The sequence below is a fragment of the Carassius gibelio genome, chromosome A12, assembly GCF_023724105.1.
Source record: "Carassius gibelio isolate Cgi1373 ecotype wild population from Czech Republic chromosome A12, carGib1.2-hapl.c, whole genome shotgun sequence".
NCBI classification, from domain to species: Eukaryota; Metazoa; Chordata; class Actinopteri; order Cypriniformes; family Cyprinidae; genus Carassius; species Carassius gibelio.
Window position 1 is genome coordinate 24,112,874 of NC_068382.1, and position 19,365 is coordinate 24,132,238.

The 19,365-nt window shown below is 36.4% G+C and overlaps 1 protein-coding gene across 13 annotated transcripts in view; it reads right to left on the reverse strand.

Moving 5' to 3' along the window:
- Positions 1–2,156: 2,156 nt before the first annotated feature.
- The window catches only part of LOC128025517 (uncharacterized), a 118,770-nt gene continuing 101,561 nt past the window's right edge, over positions 2,157–19,365 (reverse strand). For 11 of the 13 annotated variants that reach the window (XM_052611958.1, XM_052611957.1, XM_052611956.1 and 8 more), the window contains 3 exons: positions 3,602–3,889; positions 2,963–3,256; positions 2,157–2,774 (listed from right to left, as the gene is read on the reverse strand). In XM_052611958.1, coding sequence (XP_052467918.1) covers positions 2,557–2,774; positions 2,963–3,256; positions 3,602–3,889 — 800 coding nt within the window. In that variant the 3' untranslated portion in view covers positions 2,157–2,556. Of the gene's footprint in view, positions 2,775–2,962; positions 3,257–3,601; positions 3,890–4,531; positions 4,616–8,485; positions 8,743–19,365 lie in introns of those variants that run through there. The other 2 variants (XM_052611954.1, XM_052611959.1) reach the window with 2 other exon arrangements.

Sequence of the window (19,365 nt, forward strand, 5' to 3'; positions counted from 1 at the left end):
AATCAGAACAAACAGCATGAAAACGCCATAAAGACTCATTTATATGATTAATTTAATTCAGGTATATCATCATGGTTTCTCCAGCCACCAGACCACACTAGATCTGTCAGTACTCTGTCATTTGTTTTATTGTTGTTGCGTGAATGGATGATGATGAAACTTTCCTTGAAATAGGAAACAGCTCAGCAGCAGTTCAGAGGAAGAAAAAGTAATGAAGCTAGATCTTTTTTTTTACCAGGGATTATCCCATTGAGATATAAATATCAGGGAGTTTCACATACAGATTAGACACACATAAAACAAAAAATAATAAAATTTTAAGAAATTATCATATTAAGAAATTACATAAAACATTCACAAGTTTCTTCCAGGTAGAACTCTATGATTTCTAAAAAATATTTATTGTGTAGATGGAATTCTTTCTAACATCAAAACTCTGCATTTCATTCCATAGCCTAGGACCACAGGAGAAAAACTGAGCGTAATGTTATTTGAAAGAGTTTCTAGTGCTATAATAACAGGTATAATATGATGATAAATGATTACAAATATAAGTTGGCAGTTTACCTTATAATGCCTTGGCAGTAAATAATAACATATGCATTTTTCTCCTTTGGTACAAGGATGACCAACCAACTATTTTGTACAAAGTGCAGTGATGGGAACATTAAGATTTATTTGTCACAAACTGTACTGCAGTGTGTTATATACTATCCAACTCCCTTAGTAAAGACAAGTTTGCATGCACATAAACCACATCACCATAGTCCAACACTAAGGAAACTACCACTACAAGTAAAGACCATATATTTAGTTTTGTAAGTATTTAAAACCAATTTCAATTTTAGCATTGAAAATTGCAGAGACCGAAAGGAATCTTGTAACAGTTCTATGAATTGATTAATAGACTTTGCAACTGTAAATAATTGTGTCATCAGCATATAAATTGATTTTTGACCTATATGTCATTTATATAAAATGAAAATAAAACAGGAGCTAAAATAGATCCTTCTGGGACTCCTTTATTTATTTATAATTCTGTAGAAATGCAATTTTCAGCTGAGTCACACTGCATTCTTTCTGTCAGATAATCACTGAACCAGTTTAGACTCATTTACTAAAACCCAAGCAACTGAGACTCAATAAGATCAAATGCTTTAGATAGTTCAACACACAGAGCAGCACAGTACTGTTTATTATCTAGGCATCTAATAATATCATTTATTGTCAACATAGCAGCTGTAATAGTACTATGACCTGAGCGGAAACCTGATTGAAATAAATATATTATTTTCCATTAAAAACTGTTTTACTTGGTCATTAACAAGAGATTCAAATACGTTGTGAACTTGTGCTACTAAAACAGGAGTAAAAGTAAAAAGCTGATGACAACACTAGAAATCAACACTACCTTTTGTTTTATGCTCTGCTAAATTAATTTCTTACATCAGAAGTTAAACCAGCAGCAACAAATAACTATTAAAGTCATTAACAATATTTTATTTTCACTTTTTAATTCTTTCCTTAACCTTTAAATATTCAGCCAAACTAGTAGAAGATTTTAGTCCAGAGACTGATTTGGTCAATTTCCTAAATTTAGTTTAGATTTTAATGTACCAGGGTTAAATAATAATCACATTTAGAGTTCTTAACTTATTTTGTACAATTATTTCTTAATGTCCTATAACGTACCCAATCCAAATGGTTATTTGTTTTCTTTGCTGTGATCCATAAAGCATCTCGCTCTTTAATACCAGAAGTGATTAATTAGTTAAACCAGGGATCATCTCTGTCTCTTATTACAGTAAAACTGATAAAACGTTCTTTATTGCATAAAGCGCTATAGAAATAAAGATGACTTGACTTGATTCAAACAAACACCTGATCATCATCTCTTTGACTCAAATGGCACAGCAGTGATCGAAAGATTACATTAATGATGAATTCACCACATGGCAAAACTATTTATTTATTATAAAATTATTTTTATTTATCATTTGTTTAAATATACTTTATTTGTGATCATATTAATTTTTTGCACACTTAAGGATCAGCTATATTAATACATACACACAGATCATCTCTTTGTACTCTTCACCCATTTACTAGTTTATCTGCTAGAACTTACCCATAAACAGAAGATACAGATATTCATCTTTAGAGAGTATCACAAGTCTTTATTCATTTCAATGTCCTTTCAAAAAAAATATATAAGATACTGTACAAAACCACACCGTTCACACTAATATACAATATATAAAAATTACATTCATGAAAGACATGCCTTGAAAGTCAGAAAACACAGTTTGAGTTTTGCTGTGTTTCTTCTTCAAGTTCACAAAGGTTTGAGTTTATTAAAGTCATATTCACTGATCAAACTGATCAATAATATGCTGTTATTTCACAGAAATCAATATAAAACAGAAACAAGAGTTTTAAAGCCTACATCCAGAGTTATATATCCAGTAGTTTGAGATATAAAATTGTGTAGAGTTTAGTGGAGTGAAGCTTGTGTGTTTCGTGAGCATCACATGAAAAGTCAAACAACACTCAGTGCTATAATATCACATCTTCTGGACGATTGTTGTCCTCATCATGTCTGACTCTCAGAAACATCCAGTTCTGGCGTCTACAAAGATTGGTGAAGTTTGGTTTTGTTTGGCGAATGAACGGCATCATGATGATGAAGATGATGATGATGATGAAACCAAACACAACCACAGTGATGACAGTTCCCTTGAATCTTGGTGCTGGGTTTACTGCGTCCACACGTCCTGAGGAAACAGAAGAAATAATCAATAGTTATATTAAATATATAATAGCTTTCCAAGGGTTTAACTATTATTTTCAGGTTTAATTGTCTTTGTTAACCAGTTTTAAACCACTGTTAGTAGATTGAACATAAATGTACATTTGCAAAGATTTACTAAATTATAAGCAAAAATATTACAGTATGCAGTACCTGTGTTAAGAGTGAAGATTTCTGCTTTTCCTGTTCCACACTGTGTTTGCACAAAGAATCTGAATTGTTCTTTCATCTCTGTAGTTGGAGTGTAGCGGCATGTGAAACTGTTTCTCTGTTCACAGGGGTTCACAGAAACATTTTGACGACAGATTGAAGAGTCATTAAAGATCTCAGGGTATTGAAACTTATACTTTGTAACGCAGCAGTTAGTGTTCTTCAGAGAGACGCTGCAGGTGAGATTCACTTCTTTCCCCACAGATACAGTCACATCATCACAGCTTACACTGATTCCTGAAAAATAACAATGAATCTCACATAATAGAGGAAATGAAAAACAAAAAATTCCTGGATGATTGTTGTCCTCATCATGTCTGACTCTCAGAAACATCTATTTCTGGCCTCTACAGAGATTGGTGAAGTTTTGTTTTGTAAATGATTCTCGAGGAAACTGAAGAAATAATCAATAGTTGTATTAGAATATATTAATTTCTTACCAACAGTTTTACTCAGTTTATTATTTTCAGGTTTAATGGTCTTTGTTAACAGGTTTTATAATACTGTTAGTAGCTTGAACATAAATGTAAATTTTCAAAGATTTACTAAATTATAAGCAAAAAATGTTACAGTATGCAGTACCTGTGTCAAGAGTGAATTCTGTTCTTTTCGTTCCACACGTTGTTGAAGCAAAGAATCTGAATTGTTCTTTCATCGCTGTAGTTGGAGTGTAGCGGCATGTGAAACTGTCTCTCTGTTCACAGGAGTTCACAGAAACATCTTGACAGACTGAAGAGTCATTATAGATCTCAGGGTATAGAAACTTATACTTTGTAATGCAGCAGTCAGTGATCTTCAGAGAGACGCTGCAACTGAGATTCACTTCTTTCCCCACAGATCCAGTCACATCATCACAGCTTACACTGATATCTGAAAAATAACAATGAATCTCACACAATAGAGGAAATAAAAAACAAACAAAATAATTTTTTTTTTTCTGAATCTGCCCATGACAATCATACAATAAATATACAGTCTCTCATTAGAGAGCCTATTAATAAATAAAACCACTGAATTATATATTTTGTATGTTACATTTAGAATTGTATCTAGCCATGGGAAAGTCAGATTATTTATTATAAATCATAACTGCAGTATAAATACAAAATGTATTTTCTAAAAGCAGAATAATACAGCGATCTCTGCATGCAGCCTCGTCCTGACAGTTTATTTTAATCATGTGCAGCAGATATAATCAGAGCAACACAAGATCCTGTAGTCAGGACTGAAAATGTGATTTTGCACTAATATGAACACATGGTTTTACTTAAGAGAGCACATGAATGGGCAGAATTTGTATTTATTTATTTATTTACTGCTCTCTGAACATATTGGATTTCACTTCCTATTGTGTAAACTGTTCAAACAGTAAATCTGTATTTTGATACTTAGAGTCATACTGGGTATTTTAAGAGTCACGTTTTGTTTATCTATGAATCAGATTAGACCATGTCTTCATTTAGTCCCTCCTATAAATTCTCAAACTTTCTATGGAGAAGTTTATTCTCTTACGTTCATCATCATCTTGACAGACAGCAGTTAAGGTCCAAACCAGAATGAACAGTTGCACAGCATTTAGAGCATTCATGGTTGATTCTGCAATAAAAAAAGAAAAAAAGAAAAAGAAAAAAACTGTAACACTTTGACAGTCATACATTTCCACTCACTGCCAAAGGTGCAGAATTTAAGTCGTGTTTTTCATGTGTGCTTATTATCAGCATTGTTTTAATCAATGCTTGTGACAAATATGGTTGCTGTTTCAAATTAATATGATTATTGTAGCTGGACGTTTGTGTGTGTTTGAGTGCTGCGCGTGCAGTTCAGAGAGAGTTCTTCTCGCAATACACTTTTCAAAGCAATTGTGAAGAAGCATCGGCTCTGAATGATGGGGGGGGGGGTGTTTTTTTGGAAATGCTTCTCCTTCCATGCGAGTCTTATTCCTCTAAGAACTTCAAAACAGACCGATTGGGGTAAATTCACCGTGAGACACATGCAATTGACACTTTCCACACGCTCATCCACTTTCTCTCGCACAGTAAAATCGCAAAGCAAAGAGGACACGGAGACCGACAGACAAGACAGAGCAGGATACTTATGATATTAAAGGTAATCTCAACTCTCATTTTCTGTCAATCTTATTACAAAATTCAAGCAATAAATTTTGGCGCTTGTAAATGTGACGTGACAGATCCCTATAGTGGCACGTGAACCGATCATCTCTAGCTAATAGTAAATAAACACGAATGAACAATGTTGAAAGATACATTACTAACCGGAACGTATATTCCTAATCATATCGATCAATCAGTTTTTTTTTTCAATGCGCAAAGAGGTCAATAAAACTGCTGGTGAACAATTGTGTCACATAACATTTACCTCGGGAAAGTCATTTAATTACCATATATGTACCACGTTAGTTGGCTAGAAAAAAGAGCTATAGAGAATATTTAGCTAATTATCTTTAGGCCTATTATATTACATTTTTATTATATTTTTACTTATATCATTAAATACAGTTGTTGTTATAATAATAAAATGCAATATATTTCATATGAGTTATATGTAACCTAAAAATTACTACCAGCTGATAGGGCTGATTAGGTGAGTTTTTTTTTTTTTTTTTGTCTAGAGAAAAATGAATGCCTATATCTTGTGTAGCCTACCTACTATTTTTCTAAATTAGTCAATATTGAATCAAATCACAAGCACTGAACTGAAATAATAAAAATTGTGAAGCACAAAGAACGTGGCTAACCAGAAATTGTTACCATATAAACAATATAACAATTACCGTATTTTCTGGACTATAAGTCACACTTTTTTCATAGTTTGGCTGGTTCTGCGACTAACAGTCAGGTGCGAATTATTTATCAAAATTAATTTGACATGAACCAAGAGAAATGAACCAAGAGAAAACATTACCGTCTCCAGCCGCGAGAGGGCGCTGTAATGTTTTCTCTTGGTTCTTAGTTTTTAAAAAATGCGATTTATAATCTAGTGCGACTTACTTATGTTTTTTTCCTCATCATGACGTATTTTTGGACTGATGCGACTTATACTTAGGTGCGACTTATAGTCCGAAAAATACGGTAAACATGTTGTTACTAAACCTAATACAATTCTGCTAGTTACTAAAATGTTTAGATTTTTTTTTTACACCAATATATCTGAAGTTGGATGTACATACATCTAATGAATGAAATTGGAGAGTTTGTTTAGTCATTGACAAAGCTTAAAAATAAGGTGTTTTGATATGGCATTGTTTCCCTGTCAAATGTTGAAAGCGTATTATTGTAGCGCAAAATCTCGCTGCTCGCACTTGGAATATAATGTGCCCGAGCGCAAATCTCTCTCCTCGAGCCCGGAATATAATGTGCAGAGCGTGAATCTCCCGTGCGGGCTCTCAGATACACGTTGCTCTTGTAAGAATTTTCTCTGGGCTCCCTCAGAGAGTATGCCTGCACTTAAAACGTGTACAGTGCAATCGCGAATCTCTCCTCTTCACTTAAAGTAAGCGTGTATGTGCTTAGAGTGTGTCCCGTGCATTCGCGCATGGCCAAGTACTCTTCTCTCTGATTTCTTTCTCTTTGCTCTTGGCATAAACGCTGTCAAAATGGCAACAACCAATCAGAAATAGGCTTCAACGACTAACCAATGAAAACGCGACATCGTACATGGAAGATTAAAGCATTCTTTTTCTTCATTAACTTAAGTGATGAAAAATAATGACACAGTTCTTAATGAAACCATTAAAGTTTGGAAATGTTTTCAGGAATCTATTATTTTTTGTGTGTGTAAAAGGATTTCCCAAGAATAATAAACGTGTTGACTGCCAAGCCGTGCGTTTCATCTTTCATAAACATACCAAGTATAATTTTTTCCTTTGTTAATACAGGCAAATCTTCAAATTTAGTCATTAATAGTCATTAATGCATATCTTCCCAAAAGGTATAAGCAAATTTACTGTTGTTTCAATCTGATCATCACAAAATGAGCAACAGTTAACATCAAAACCGAATCGACATCTTAAAAATGCTCTCGATGTATACACTCCATTTGAACCGCACATGTATCATAAGTTCACTGAAGTTCAATCAAGACGAGCCGAGATGGATCCACCGAATCGACGATCTCAGGTAACCAGTTTTATTTGTTTTGATTTTAAATATGTCAACTGCATCGTCTTGATTGAACTTCAATGAACTTATTCCATGTGTTGCATGTACGATGTCGCGTATTCATTGGTCAGTCATTGAAGCCTATATCTGATTGGTCGTTGCCGTTTTGACAGCGTTTATGCCAAGAGCAACGAGAAAGAAATCTAAATGAAGAGTATGGTACTTGAGTACTACTTGGCCATGCGCGAACGCACATACACGCTTACTTTAAGCAAAGAGGAGAGATTCGCGATTGCACTGTACACGTTTTAAGTGCAGGCATAGCCTACTCTCTGAGCGAGCCCAGAGAAAATTCTTACAAGAGCAACCTGTATCTGAGAGCGCGCGCCCAGTTCCCGCATGCGTGCTGAGAGATTCGCGCTCGGGCACATTATATTCCGCGCGCGTGCTGAGAGATTCGCGCTCGGGCACATTATATTCCGCACGCGTGCTGAGAGATTCGCGCTCGGGCACATTATATTCCGCGCGCGTGCTGAGAGATTCGCGCTCGGGCACATTATAGTCTGCGCGCGAGCAGAGAGATACGCGCTCGCGCATTAAGCTAATGTACTTTCGCGCTACAATAATGCCCTCTCAACATTTGACAGGGAATAACGCCATATTTTGACTGTTTTTATTTCAGGCGGTATAACCAAGTAGTGAGGGCGAAAAGATCAGGAGAGCAGCGTCATTGTCACAGAATATTGAACATATGTTCAAAGAGGTCACTCGACTTCAAAAACATAAATACGCTATAGGTCATAATAACCTAAAGGTTAGTCTGATTCTTTTATGCTTCCAATAAACACCTACATCTTCTAATGCATCTTTACATAATTTAGCCTATTTGATCTAATACCAAGACTTAATATAATAATGACACATTTCAAATATATCCTATATATACTTCAAGTCAGAGCTTTACTTCTTCAGTATATCACCGTTAAATCATTTGAAAGGTTTCACCCAACATAATAAATCATGCTTTAATTCGGAGGAGCTGAAGGAACACGTGAGAGCAAAATACAATCGCGAAACCACAAAATGTATTACAGTAAAGCAGTAGAGCTCACACTAATGAAACACGTGCGTTCATTAAATATATATCCGCTGAATCTAAAGAGCTACGACAGAAATTAAACACCATGATTTATTTATTTTCTGTTGCATTATCTTCACTGGCAGAACGCAAAAAACGAATAATTCCGATGAAAACACTGCAGCACTAATCAGACAAAGTCATTAAAATATAATTATGTATTCACTGTTTTGTTTTTTAATATAAAATGTGTAATGAGTGTAGACTTACTTGGAGATTTGCCCATAGCTGGTTATGGATTACTGAAGGAGATTATTTCCCATCCAGAGGGAGTTATTTCTCACCCGAGCTCTGTGTGTGTTCACAGTCTCAGACTCTCTGACTTTCTCTGCCTGCTCAGACTAATAAATAGCCTCCTGAACCATTATACTTTCACTTTCGAACATGACACAAACGGGAAAACTCCGAATCACAAGCGATTTGGCTCGTTGCCCTGTTCTTTTTCTGACTTCGCGAAGTATTAAATGTCAGCACCTGTTAGCAGCAGCACTACTCCTCACTCAAAACACTGTAGGCTAAAGGACATCATTACTATGAGACATTATCATTATAAATGTTACAGTAGTAATTTAGCAGACAAATTCACATCCTTTTATAATAGGTTTAGAGGGAGTTAGGGCAGACAACAAAACAACCATTATAAAAATTTAAGATGGTTCATTTTGGTAAGGGGAAAAAATATTACTATGGCAACAACATGTTCAGTATTATGACTTTATTATAAAGATATTGTAATGATGTAATCGTTAGAAATTTGACAAATTTTGGAAAATATCAGGAGAAATGAAGAGAATGAAACAAGGGTGATTCTGTTTCACAAAGATACAACTTAACAGTGCTTGTGAAAACTCTATAAAAACTCTATTACTCTATGAAGTAAAAGTAAACAAAACCCAGTAAGCTACAGAAGTTAGTTAAGACAAGAGCAGTGAGTGCTTCGCTATTTTTAGGTTGTTTGATTAACATTATTAACATAAGAAATGCATGGAGATATTTCAAATAAAAATTCATGTTAATCAGTTAATAAAGCAGTGAGAGAAACCACGTCATGATGTTCATTAAAATGAGTTACAAGCCGAGAGGGTCAGCTAAACTACTACTTCAAGCTTTTGATTCAGCAATGCACAAATGTTTGCTCTGAAACACTATTGCATTTACTTAGAAGCAAATTACATTGGATTCCTAAAAGGGTCAAGAGACAAACCAAAGCAAACCTTTACCATAATTATGGTGGCATCCTGTGTTTTTCTTTTTCTGCAGTTGATTTCATTCAAGCCTGTGGCAGAAAGTCAGATGTAATTCTGGTGTTTCTTTTCAATGATGTTGATTGTAAACAGTAGGTGTTCATAACTAATTCACAATAATCATTTAATTAGACTCTTAATTATCTAGCTTGATAGCTTGAACTCTTTGGGAACTTGGGATTGGACTTTTTCTTGTGACTTGAAAGTAATGACTTGGTTCCTCCCCTTGTGAAATCAGATCTCAGATTATGGCTGGAAGAAACATATGGCAGGACTTTTACTTTAGGACCCCTGGATTTCCCCCTCTGTAACTGGTTCAAAACAACCCCATAGAGCTGGGTTTGTCCCTCTTTAACCCACTGATATAGTAGGTTGTATTTAACTCAGCAATTTTTAGAGTGCAGGGGTCATAAGATGGATTTTATTTACAGATGGTAAAGATGAGTCATTATCCAAGACTGTTTAAACATGTTATTTATAATGCAGCATTTAGTGTGCGGCTCAGAGATGAATGTGTGAAGCTTCCGGTGTCATCCGTGCACAGTTATTTTGAATGCATAATAGCTATGTTTTGTTGCTTTATATTTATTAAAGACGTATGTTTTTTTTCCCCTCATATAATTATAATGTTATGTTGTAATTATAAACACACTGGTTTATAGCATAAAAAGGTTTAACTGTTTTCTGTACTTTGTTATCGGACGACTCACACATTCACAGAAATATGTTTACTTCACCTGCATTTTTTATGTAATTCATAATTGAATTTGACCAGACAAGAAACATTCTGCCACTTTACATCTTCAGTATATTGGACTTGTGAAAAAAAAAAGGTTGATGTGTGCATGTTTTAAAATAAAAATGTTATCTGCAAATTATTCAAATTCAAGACATGGTTATGGCCTTGTATACCTATTAACCTTCTGAATGTTTTAGTGGCATAATACAATAACTTTTAATAACTTTATTAATAACTAGACTTAACTGGCTGTATTTACAAATATTTAGTCATACACATGACCCTCTTCCAAAAATGTTAAAGACGGCTTCATATCTTCCATTTACCTTATTTTTTTTTTTCTTTGAAAGGCACAAAGCCGTTTATGACAACATGCATTGTTAAAAACAGTATATAAAGAAAACTAAATTCACTGGATAAACATTTCACAATATCCACCCACGAGAGAACCTGCCATTACAAAATCTCTCCTTCAAAGGTAATAAGGTTTTGAATGGATTGCTTCAATTGTAAATGCACAGTTGTTAAATCATTTGTCAAAATATGAATGCAGTTTGCAAAAATTTTCCATCATGTTGTTGAGCAATATGCTTTACAGTCATGACTTTCCCTCTACATATATGCCTTCTGAAATCACTGCTTTGTTATCTGCCAGCAAAAGTACATCTGTGTCTTGCCAATATTTTTCCATTGCATCACCAAAGTAGGCTCCAACCCCCTGCGTCACGTGACAAAGAAGCAGTCCAAGAATAAAAGCTCGGCTGAACAAAAAATGATCGGGGTCAGTGTGGGTTGTTATTGTCTGAGGCAAATATGAGGCAAACAGGCAAATATCTGTCCCTGTAACTTGCTTAAACTCCCCAAAAGAAGTTAAAAGAAAAACAAAATTGGTGCAGTTTGCTTTAAATATGTATTTTAAGTGTAATATCATTGAGAGTCTTGTACGTCACTGTCTGTAAATATAAATATCAGCATCAGCCATGAAATACCTGTCAAAATCAGACAAATGAAATGAAATTAAGGTGTTATTCTTTATTTTTTTGGCCTAATTTGTCCGCATTATTGATCTATATTTAATATGTACATATGCTTTAACCGATAACATTATACAGTATTTCTAAATCACTTCTACTAATATTTTAACAAAAACATATCTACTTAAAGGTAAGAAATGCGTATATATATATTAATATATATATTTATTTAAGTTGCTTTAGAGTGCTCTCACTGTAGTTACCATGCATTTAAATTGTTTTGTTATTTAGTAGACATTTTAATTACATCTGTCTGTGTCTCATCTATCTTCACTGGGCTCAAACTCTCTGTGTCATGTGACAAAGAACCAGTTCAAGTCAGTTCTCAGTTGGCTAATAAAGTATGAAGGCTTCTCAAATGTAAACTGTGTGTGTTGCTTCAAGATAGAAACCACATTTGTGTTGTGTTTTACTTACTTTCTTTTATGTAGCAAATTAGCTAGAAAAGGGAATATTTATGATTTATCACAACTGGTTATAATTAATTATGAATATTTAGATCTGATCCTAGAATTAACTGTAGCAGAATCAATATTACAATTATTTAATCTGTTCATCCAAGGACAGTGTAATCATTTATCAATTCTAGGAAAGATTATTTTCCTGGCCAAGAAAGAATAACTTTCCTACTTCATACAGTAGTCACATTAACTCAGCATGTAGCAAGATATCAAACATTCAGTGACTTCGAATTGTGAGCAGCACATATAGACAAATCGATTCTTAATATAATGGATTTACTAGATGAACATATAACTAAACCAAGCAAAACACATTTATGTATATACATACAGAATGAAGGAAACTATAGAAAAGAGAGGGAAGAGCAAAAGAATGGCAGGATTTCACATCAGTTAACCACAACCTAATGAGAATCATCAAAGAATCTAAAAATTACCTTAAAAGGGGCTCAGACTTAAACATGCATCTTAATAGTTGTAAACAGTTACTTACATTGACTTCATTGCTGAACAAGAGTCCTGGTACAGTAGATAATAGAGGTTCTTGATGAGTTCTTTCTGAAGATAGGAAAGTCCACAGCAGTTCGACAAAGTTATTTTGAAGATAAAAACTAATACAAATAAAGAATTGTACCTAGGCTACTATAATAGGTAAGCATACAAACAACACATGCATATAACGGATACATGTGTGTGTGTGTTGTGTATCGTGAAAATGTGAGTTTGCTGGTCAGCCAGGCCCTTGGGGCCTGACATCAAAGTCTATCTAGTTATCTTGGAATGTCTTTAGCATTTATCATAAAATGGGGGTAAACATTGGCCATTTAACACCATATATAGTCATGACAAAAAATATTGGCACCCTTGGTAAAATCTGATCACAGAATGATGTAAAAATATATCTGCATTGTTAATCCTTCACAAATAAAATTGACAAAAATGTTTCCTTTCATTGGATAATACAAATTTTAAAATGGGGGGGAAATGTCATTATTAAATAAAGGTTTTTCTCAAATACTCATTGGATACAATTATTGGCACCCCTATAAATTCGTATGGGTAAAATATCTCTGAAGTATATTTCCAGTCATATTCACAATTTTGAGCACTGCAGCTTGATTATAAACATGTAATTTCCAGCCATGACTTACTGTTTCACAAAAATATAAAGAGGTGGGAAAACAAAGCCCAAATTTCCTTAATCTGTCATGATCCTGGCTTTCCCTTTTCTTTATCTCTCTCCTCTGGCCTCACTCTGTCACACACACACACACACACACACACACACACACACACACACACACACACACTCATGTTCGCACGCACACCCCTGATTACTTCATCTGTCATTACGCACACACATCGCTCTTGTCCCCACTCTTTACTTGTTATCCTCATCATCAGTTCTACACCTGTTATCGCTTTCCCTAAATTATCACTACTTCTTCTAGCCCTGTTTTTCCCCTGTCTCTTTGCCAGATTATTTCAGAAAATATGTTTACGAATTCTCTGCGATGTACCCTCACCTGTCTTGACTAGTCCTGTCCTGAGCACGTAAGGGGAGTTGACCTACCACAGTGATTTGCTTAAGCTTTGCTTGTTACAGAGTACCTGAGACTGCGCCCATTGCCTTGTGATCACTTGGCAATCTCGGAGTTGGCTGGCTGGCACCCTCGACTGCCAGAGATGCTCTGCTGCCTAGATGGAGGATTTATGTTAAGTTTCCTAGCAGCTGTTTAACCAGAAAATTTTCCTTGTCATTTCTGAGGATTTCTGTTCTTACCTCTGGACTTCAGATTCAGTTAATTAAAGACTGTATTGTTGCATATCGCTCTTGGGTCATCTTTCTCTCCACATTCATTACATAATCATCCATCAAAAAAAAAAAACTATAAAAACTAATGATATATTTCTGATGTGCAGCAAAAGTGGCTTTAAGAAAAGAACTAGAGCAGTGAAAATTTCAATTTCCACCATCAGGGCAATAATGAAGAATTTCCAATCAACATAAGTCAAGAGAAAAGTTAAGTCAAGTCTGCTTTATTTTCAATTTCCACATGTACAGTACATACCAACAGAGAATCGAAATTGCATTATTCTCAGACCCCGGTGCATACAGATAACATTAACATTAAAGCCTAAAAAAAGGTCAGCTTAAAGGGTCAGCTTCCTGACAGCCTGGTGGATGAAGCTGTCCTTCAGTCTGCTGGTCCTGGCCTGGAGACTCCACAGTCTCCTCCCTGATGGTAGCAGGCTGAAGAAGCTGTGTGACGGGTGGGTGAGATCACCTGCGATGCAGAGGGCTTTGCGGGTGAGAAGGGTTCCATAAATGTCCTGGAGGGAGGGGAGAGAGACACCAATGATCTTCTCAGCTGCTCTCACTATGCATTGCAGAGTCCTTCGGCAGGACGCGTTGCAGGCACCATACCACACAGTGATGCAGCTCAACAGGATGCTCTCGATGGTAGAAGGTGTACATGATTGGGGATGGGGCTCTGGCTCTCCTCAGTTTGCGGAGGAAGTAGAGACGCTGTTGTGATTTCTTGGCAAGTGCTGCGTTGTTTTCGGTCCAGGAGAGGTCCTCTGTGATATGCACACCCATGAACTTGATGCTGCTCACTCTCTCCACAGTCGCACCGTTGATGGTCAGAGGAATGTGCTGAGTGTGTGCTCTCCTGAAGTCTACAACAATCTCCTTCATCTTCTCCATGTTCAGAGAGAGATTGTTGTCACTGCACCACTTGGCCAGGTGGCTCACCTCACTCCTGTAGTTTGTCTCATCTTTGTTGCTAATGAGACCCACCACAGTCGTGTCATCTGCAAACTTAATAAAGAGGTTGGAGCTGTGTGACGGTGTGCAGTCATGGATCAGCAAAGTGAAGAGGAGGGGCTCAGCACACATCCTTGGGGGGGCCCAGTATTCAGTGTGATGGTGCTGGATGTGTTGCTGCTGACCCGTACTGCCTGAGGTCTACCAGTCAAAAAGACCAATAGCCAGTTGCACAGCGAAGTGTTGAGCCCCAGCTGGATCAGTTTGTAGATGAGCTGTTGAGGGATGATTGTGTTGAATGCTGAACTGAAGTCTATGAACAGCATTCTGACATGTTACGAAACTGCATGGAAGAGGACGTGTGTCTATATCGTCCTAATGTGCGGTGAGGAAGAGAGTTTGAATAGCTAACGACTCTCCAAGGATAAACATTCAAATGGGACTGGCTTCTATGTATTGTGAGATGAAACAGTAAAATTAGCTTTTTAGCAGCAAACACTCAAGATGGGTTTGGTGAACACAGAGATAAAAAGTACCCCATGTGTACAACGAAATATACTGCCGTTTTTTTTTTTTTATGTTGTGGGCCTATATTTCTGCTGGAAGTCCTGGACATCTTGTTTAGAAACATGGCATCATGGATTCTATCAAATACCAACAGATAAAAAAAATCAGTAAGTGACTGATTCTGTTAGAAATCTTATAATGGGCCATGTTTGGATCTTCCAACCATAAAATAATCCGAACACAAACATCAGAAACAACACAAAAATTAGTCACTGAGCACAAAACCAAGCCTCTGCTAAAGTCATTCCAGTCCTCTGACCTGAACCCTACAGAGAATAAGAGGAGTGAACTGAAGAGAAGAAGAACCAACATGGAGCTGTGAATCTAATGGGTCTGGAGTGATTCTGGATGCAGGAATGGTTTCTGATCTCTTGTCAGGTGTCAAGAAAATTTAGACATGTTAAACTGAGCAAATGGAGGTTTCAAAAAGTATTAACTAAAATGGTTCCGTTAATCACGGCCAATGTAACCATGGTTCCCTGTGTAGGGAACAAGACACTTCGCCTCTAGGGGTCATGACACCTTGTCATGACCCGTGTCTGAAGCATACATTGAAAAAACACCTTAGAGTTGCCCGGCGACAGCCTCTGATGTCATTATGGACTTTGGATCAATAGGCTCCAGGAGAATACTTCATTCACTTCTTCATCTGAAGCTTGCGTCCGAAGCATGGTAGGGAGCTAGAGGATGCAGTGTCTCATTCCCTACTCAGGGAACCCATGGTTACATTCGTAACCTGAGATGTTCCCCTTTCAAGGGAACTTCGAACTGTTTCCTCTAGGGGTTGCTATGGGGAACAGTATAACCATTCCGCCATGATGAGGGGAGTGCAGGCCAGATTCATGGTGAACATTAAAGTACCAACTCTACCATTTACATGAGAGTTGGCCCTGGTACGTTAGACGGCTGTCCGTGACCTTACGGCCAAAGGCCCAGTCTACATACCCAACTTACTTGTTAGGGCCTCGGTCAGGGGTAGAGCTGAAGGCTTGGAATCAGGAAATATTCCTTTAAAGGGATACAGCAAAGAACCTAGCATCTTATACTAAGTCTTGCCTGTCACACAGGGGCTACCGCTTGCTCTTGCATAAGCTTGCTGAAGGAGCTGTCTCAACAGATCCCTAGTAGCAACACTCTGTTTAAATAGGTATCCGAGGATACATAGGTGGAGTGGCGCCCAAGATGAACGGGGCATTTACCAACTCAAGAAAGGGCATGAAGCAACCACACAAAGCCCTCCCCATATAGGACTTCAGACAGAATGCAGAGCACTATCATGCAAAATTACCACATTGAGGATTTCATAGAGTGCACAAAGACTTCACATGCACACTTACCAACATGGATTTTAAATACTGTGCTAAGGAGGGGGCTCTCGTAGCACTCTGATAGAGCAAATCATAGATGGAGTGGTACAACCCAAAACAATATGTTTGAGATTCATCAATTCGATCTGTGGAAATAATGCTGGAGCGTTCTGGGGTAAAAACTAAAAACTCAATCTCACGTGAGGGGAATACTCAGGATTTAGAAAGAGAGCATCGCACTTATAGGTGACCCTTTTTAGTAAAGGAGAGCGCTACTAAACTACCACAAAAGCCACCTAAATAGCCCCTCATGTTCATGCTCAGATCAGCCTAATTTGCTTGAAGCACTGCCATCGTGTGTAATGAAGCCACAGCCTGACCTGCTTCTGTGTGTGCCTTTCCATTTAAGCGAGATGTATCCTTATATGGCAAGGAGGGAGATTAAGAGAAAGAAAGCTCTTCTACAGGGGGCGTCCTCTCATAGCCGCTTTCGCACATCGCCTCGATGTTAGCATAACCTCCAACAGCTCTACATTCGCAGGGCATGAGGATTGAGAAGGCTCAGCCTCAGCTTCTTCACCATCCTCAGACATCTACTGCTCTTCCTGGGTAGAACCCAGCAGAGCACTAACTTCAGTATTGGAAAGTGTTAAATATAAAAAAAAGGAAAGGGAACATTTATTTCATAATGATACTTTTCCCCCATTTCCCCCTCCAGTGCATGAAGTAAATGCCCTGAAAATGACCTATAGCTAACCATTTAAAAAAGTGGATTGATATTATTTACACAGTGTAGAATCACGTGAAGCTTCACTAATTGTCAAATGAAAGATGTTTTATTGGTTTTATTATTAAGCTAAATTAGGCTTTCTTCTTCCAAATTTAAACTTAATATGAAATTAATTTAACTATACTGCTGTATAATTAAAATACAGTCATTAACTTCAAATGGGAAATTGTGCATGTTTTATTATAGGAGAAAAAGAGAAGCTGTGCAAACATGGTCTTGCAAATGACCAAAGTGAAAGAATAAAGAAACTTCAAAGAAACAAAATGTGAACAAAACACTATTGTTTCCTTCACTTTCAATTTATAGCATTATATCAGTTTTATCTTCATTTAGAATAACAAACAAGCAGCAATCCTGCACCAAGATTCATCAAACGACACTCAATCAACAATAAGATGATGCATATTCACTTCAGAACAAGACACAATAATATAATTCCATGTGATCTGTATATGATATTCATATTGTTCAGTCAGCTGATTGCAGCATGACCCGCTCTCTGCTGATGGATGAATGCATGGCAGCAGTTGCATTACATTCATGACAGGTGAGCAAAGAATGACTTGTAATATTTCCCACGAAACAAGTTTAATTCAAAACGGTTTAATTAGCAGCATAAGACTTTTCAAAATAAAGAAAAATAACACAATTTACACAATTCGGTTTATTTTCAGTTTGGAATAAGACTTTGAATAACAGATTTCCAGATGCGACCCTACTGAAACCCACTGTATGTGTGAATGTTGTGATTTGGTGTGTTGAATGTGAAGGACACCAACATTGATATCAGTATTTTTTATTTTTCCTAACAACAAACAAAAAAACGAAACAAAGTGAAATGGACCCTTGCTGCTGATCATGTGCTGCTTGTGCAAATAATCCATAGTTTGTTGTGGATTTAAATAACTGTGGCACACTTGATAGGAAGTATCTAAGTACACGCCGAACACTGTTTGCTTTTCTCAGGTGTGGGATCATTTTACTTTCTTTTTGTCCATTTCTCAGAACAGAAATTCAGAAAACTAATCTCAAGATCTAGAGAATCTCCTTCAGTAACTAAAGGCACAGATAAGCTCTGTGCAGCTATTTTTCATCCAGTATCCTGCTCTGACCTGTGATAAAAACATGTACCAGATATTCATCTTTAGAGAGGAGTCTATTACAAGTCTTTATTGAGTTCCTTGTTAAATCACCAAAACACACTGTACAAAACATCACTGTAAACACTATTAGAAAAAGAACTAGAAATACACTGATCAAACAGATCTATATTATATCATTATTTCACAGAAATGAATATAAAACAGAAACAGTTTTACAACCTGAGTTATAGATGAGTAGTTTAAATGTGTTTTTTAAGAGCACTGTTTGATAAGTTAAACAAATTAATTTGGTACTGCTATTATATCATATTTTCATTTTCCTTTTCTGGACGATTGTCCTCGTCTTCTTCATATCTGACACTAAGAGTCCTGTTCTGGTTGGTGTATTTTTGTGTCACTCTGTAAATGATTGGCATTATGACGATGATAAAACAGCTTATAACAGCAGCGATGACGGCGATCTTAAATCCACGACCTTCTGGTTTCTTCTGTTCATCTGTTTCTGATATGCCCCAGACAGGTTCTTCTGGAAAGGGGAGTTTAAAATGTTTTTATGACATGGTTTAAATCATAAACTCAACTTCAGTCAGAAATCAGAAAATCTGTTGACGACTTCTTGACAGATTGTTCAGAGATCAGTTTCCTTTTTAAGAGCTTCACTAAAATCAGGTGAAAAGAGACTATAAAGCTTTTTTCTTAATTCTTAAGTAAACGGGATCTATCAATAATTATTTTAGAATATAATACCTTTCTTTCCAAGAGCTTCAGTGACCCTTTCACGTACTATGGGTTCTGTTAACAGATTTTAAACCATTGTTAGTAGATTAAAAATAAATGTAGTGCTTCAAACACTTATAACAGTATCATATACCACACCTGTTATGTTCACAGAAAATTTTGATTGGCCCGCTCCACACGTTGTTTGGACAAAGAATCTGAATTGTTCTGTCATCACTATAGGTGGAGTGTAGCGGCATGTGAAACTGTTTCTCTGTTCACATGAGTTCTTAGAAACATCTTGGCAGATTGAAGAGTCATTAAAGATCTCAGGGTATAGAAACTTATACTTTGTAAT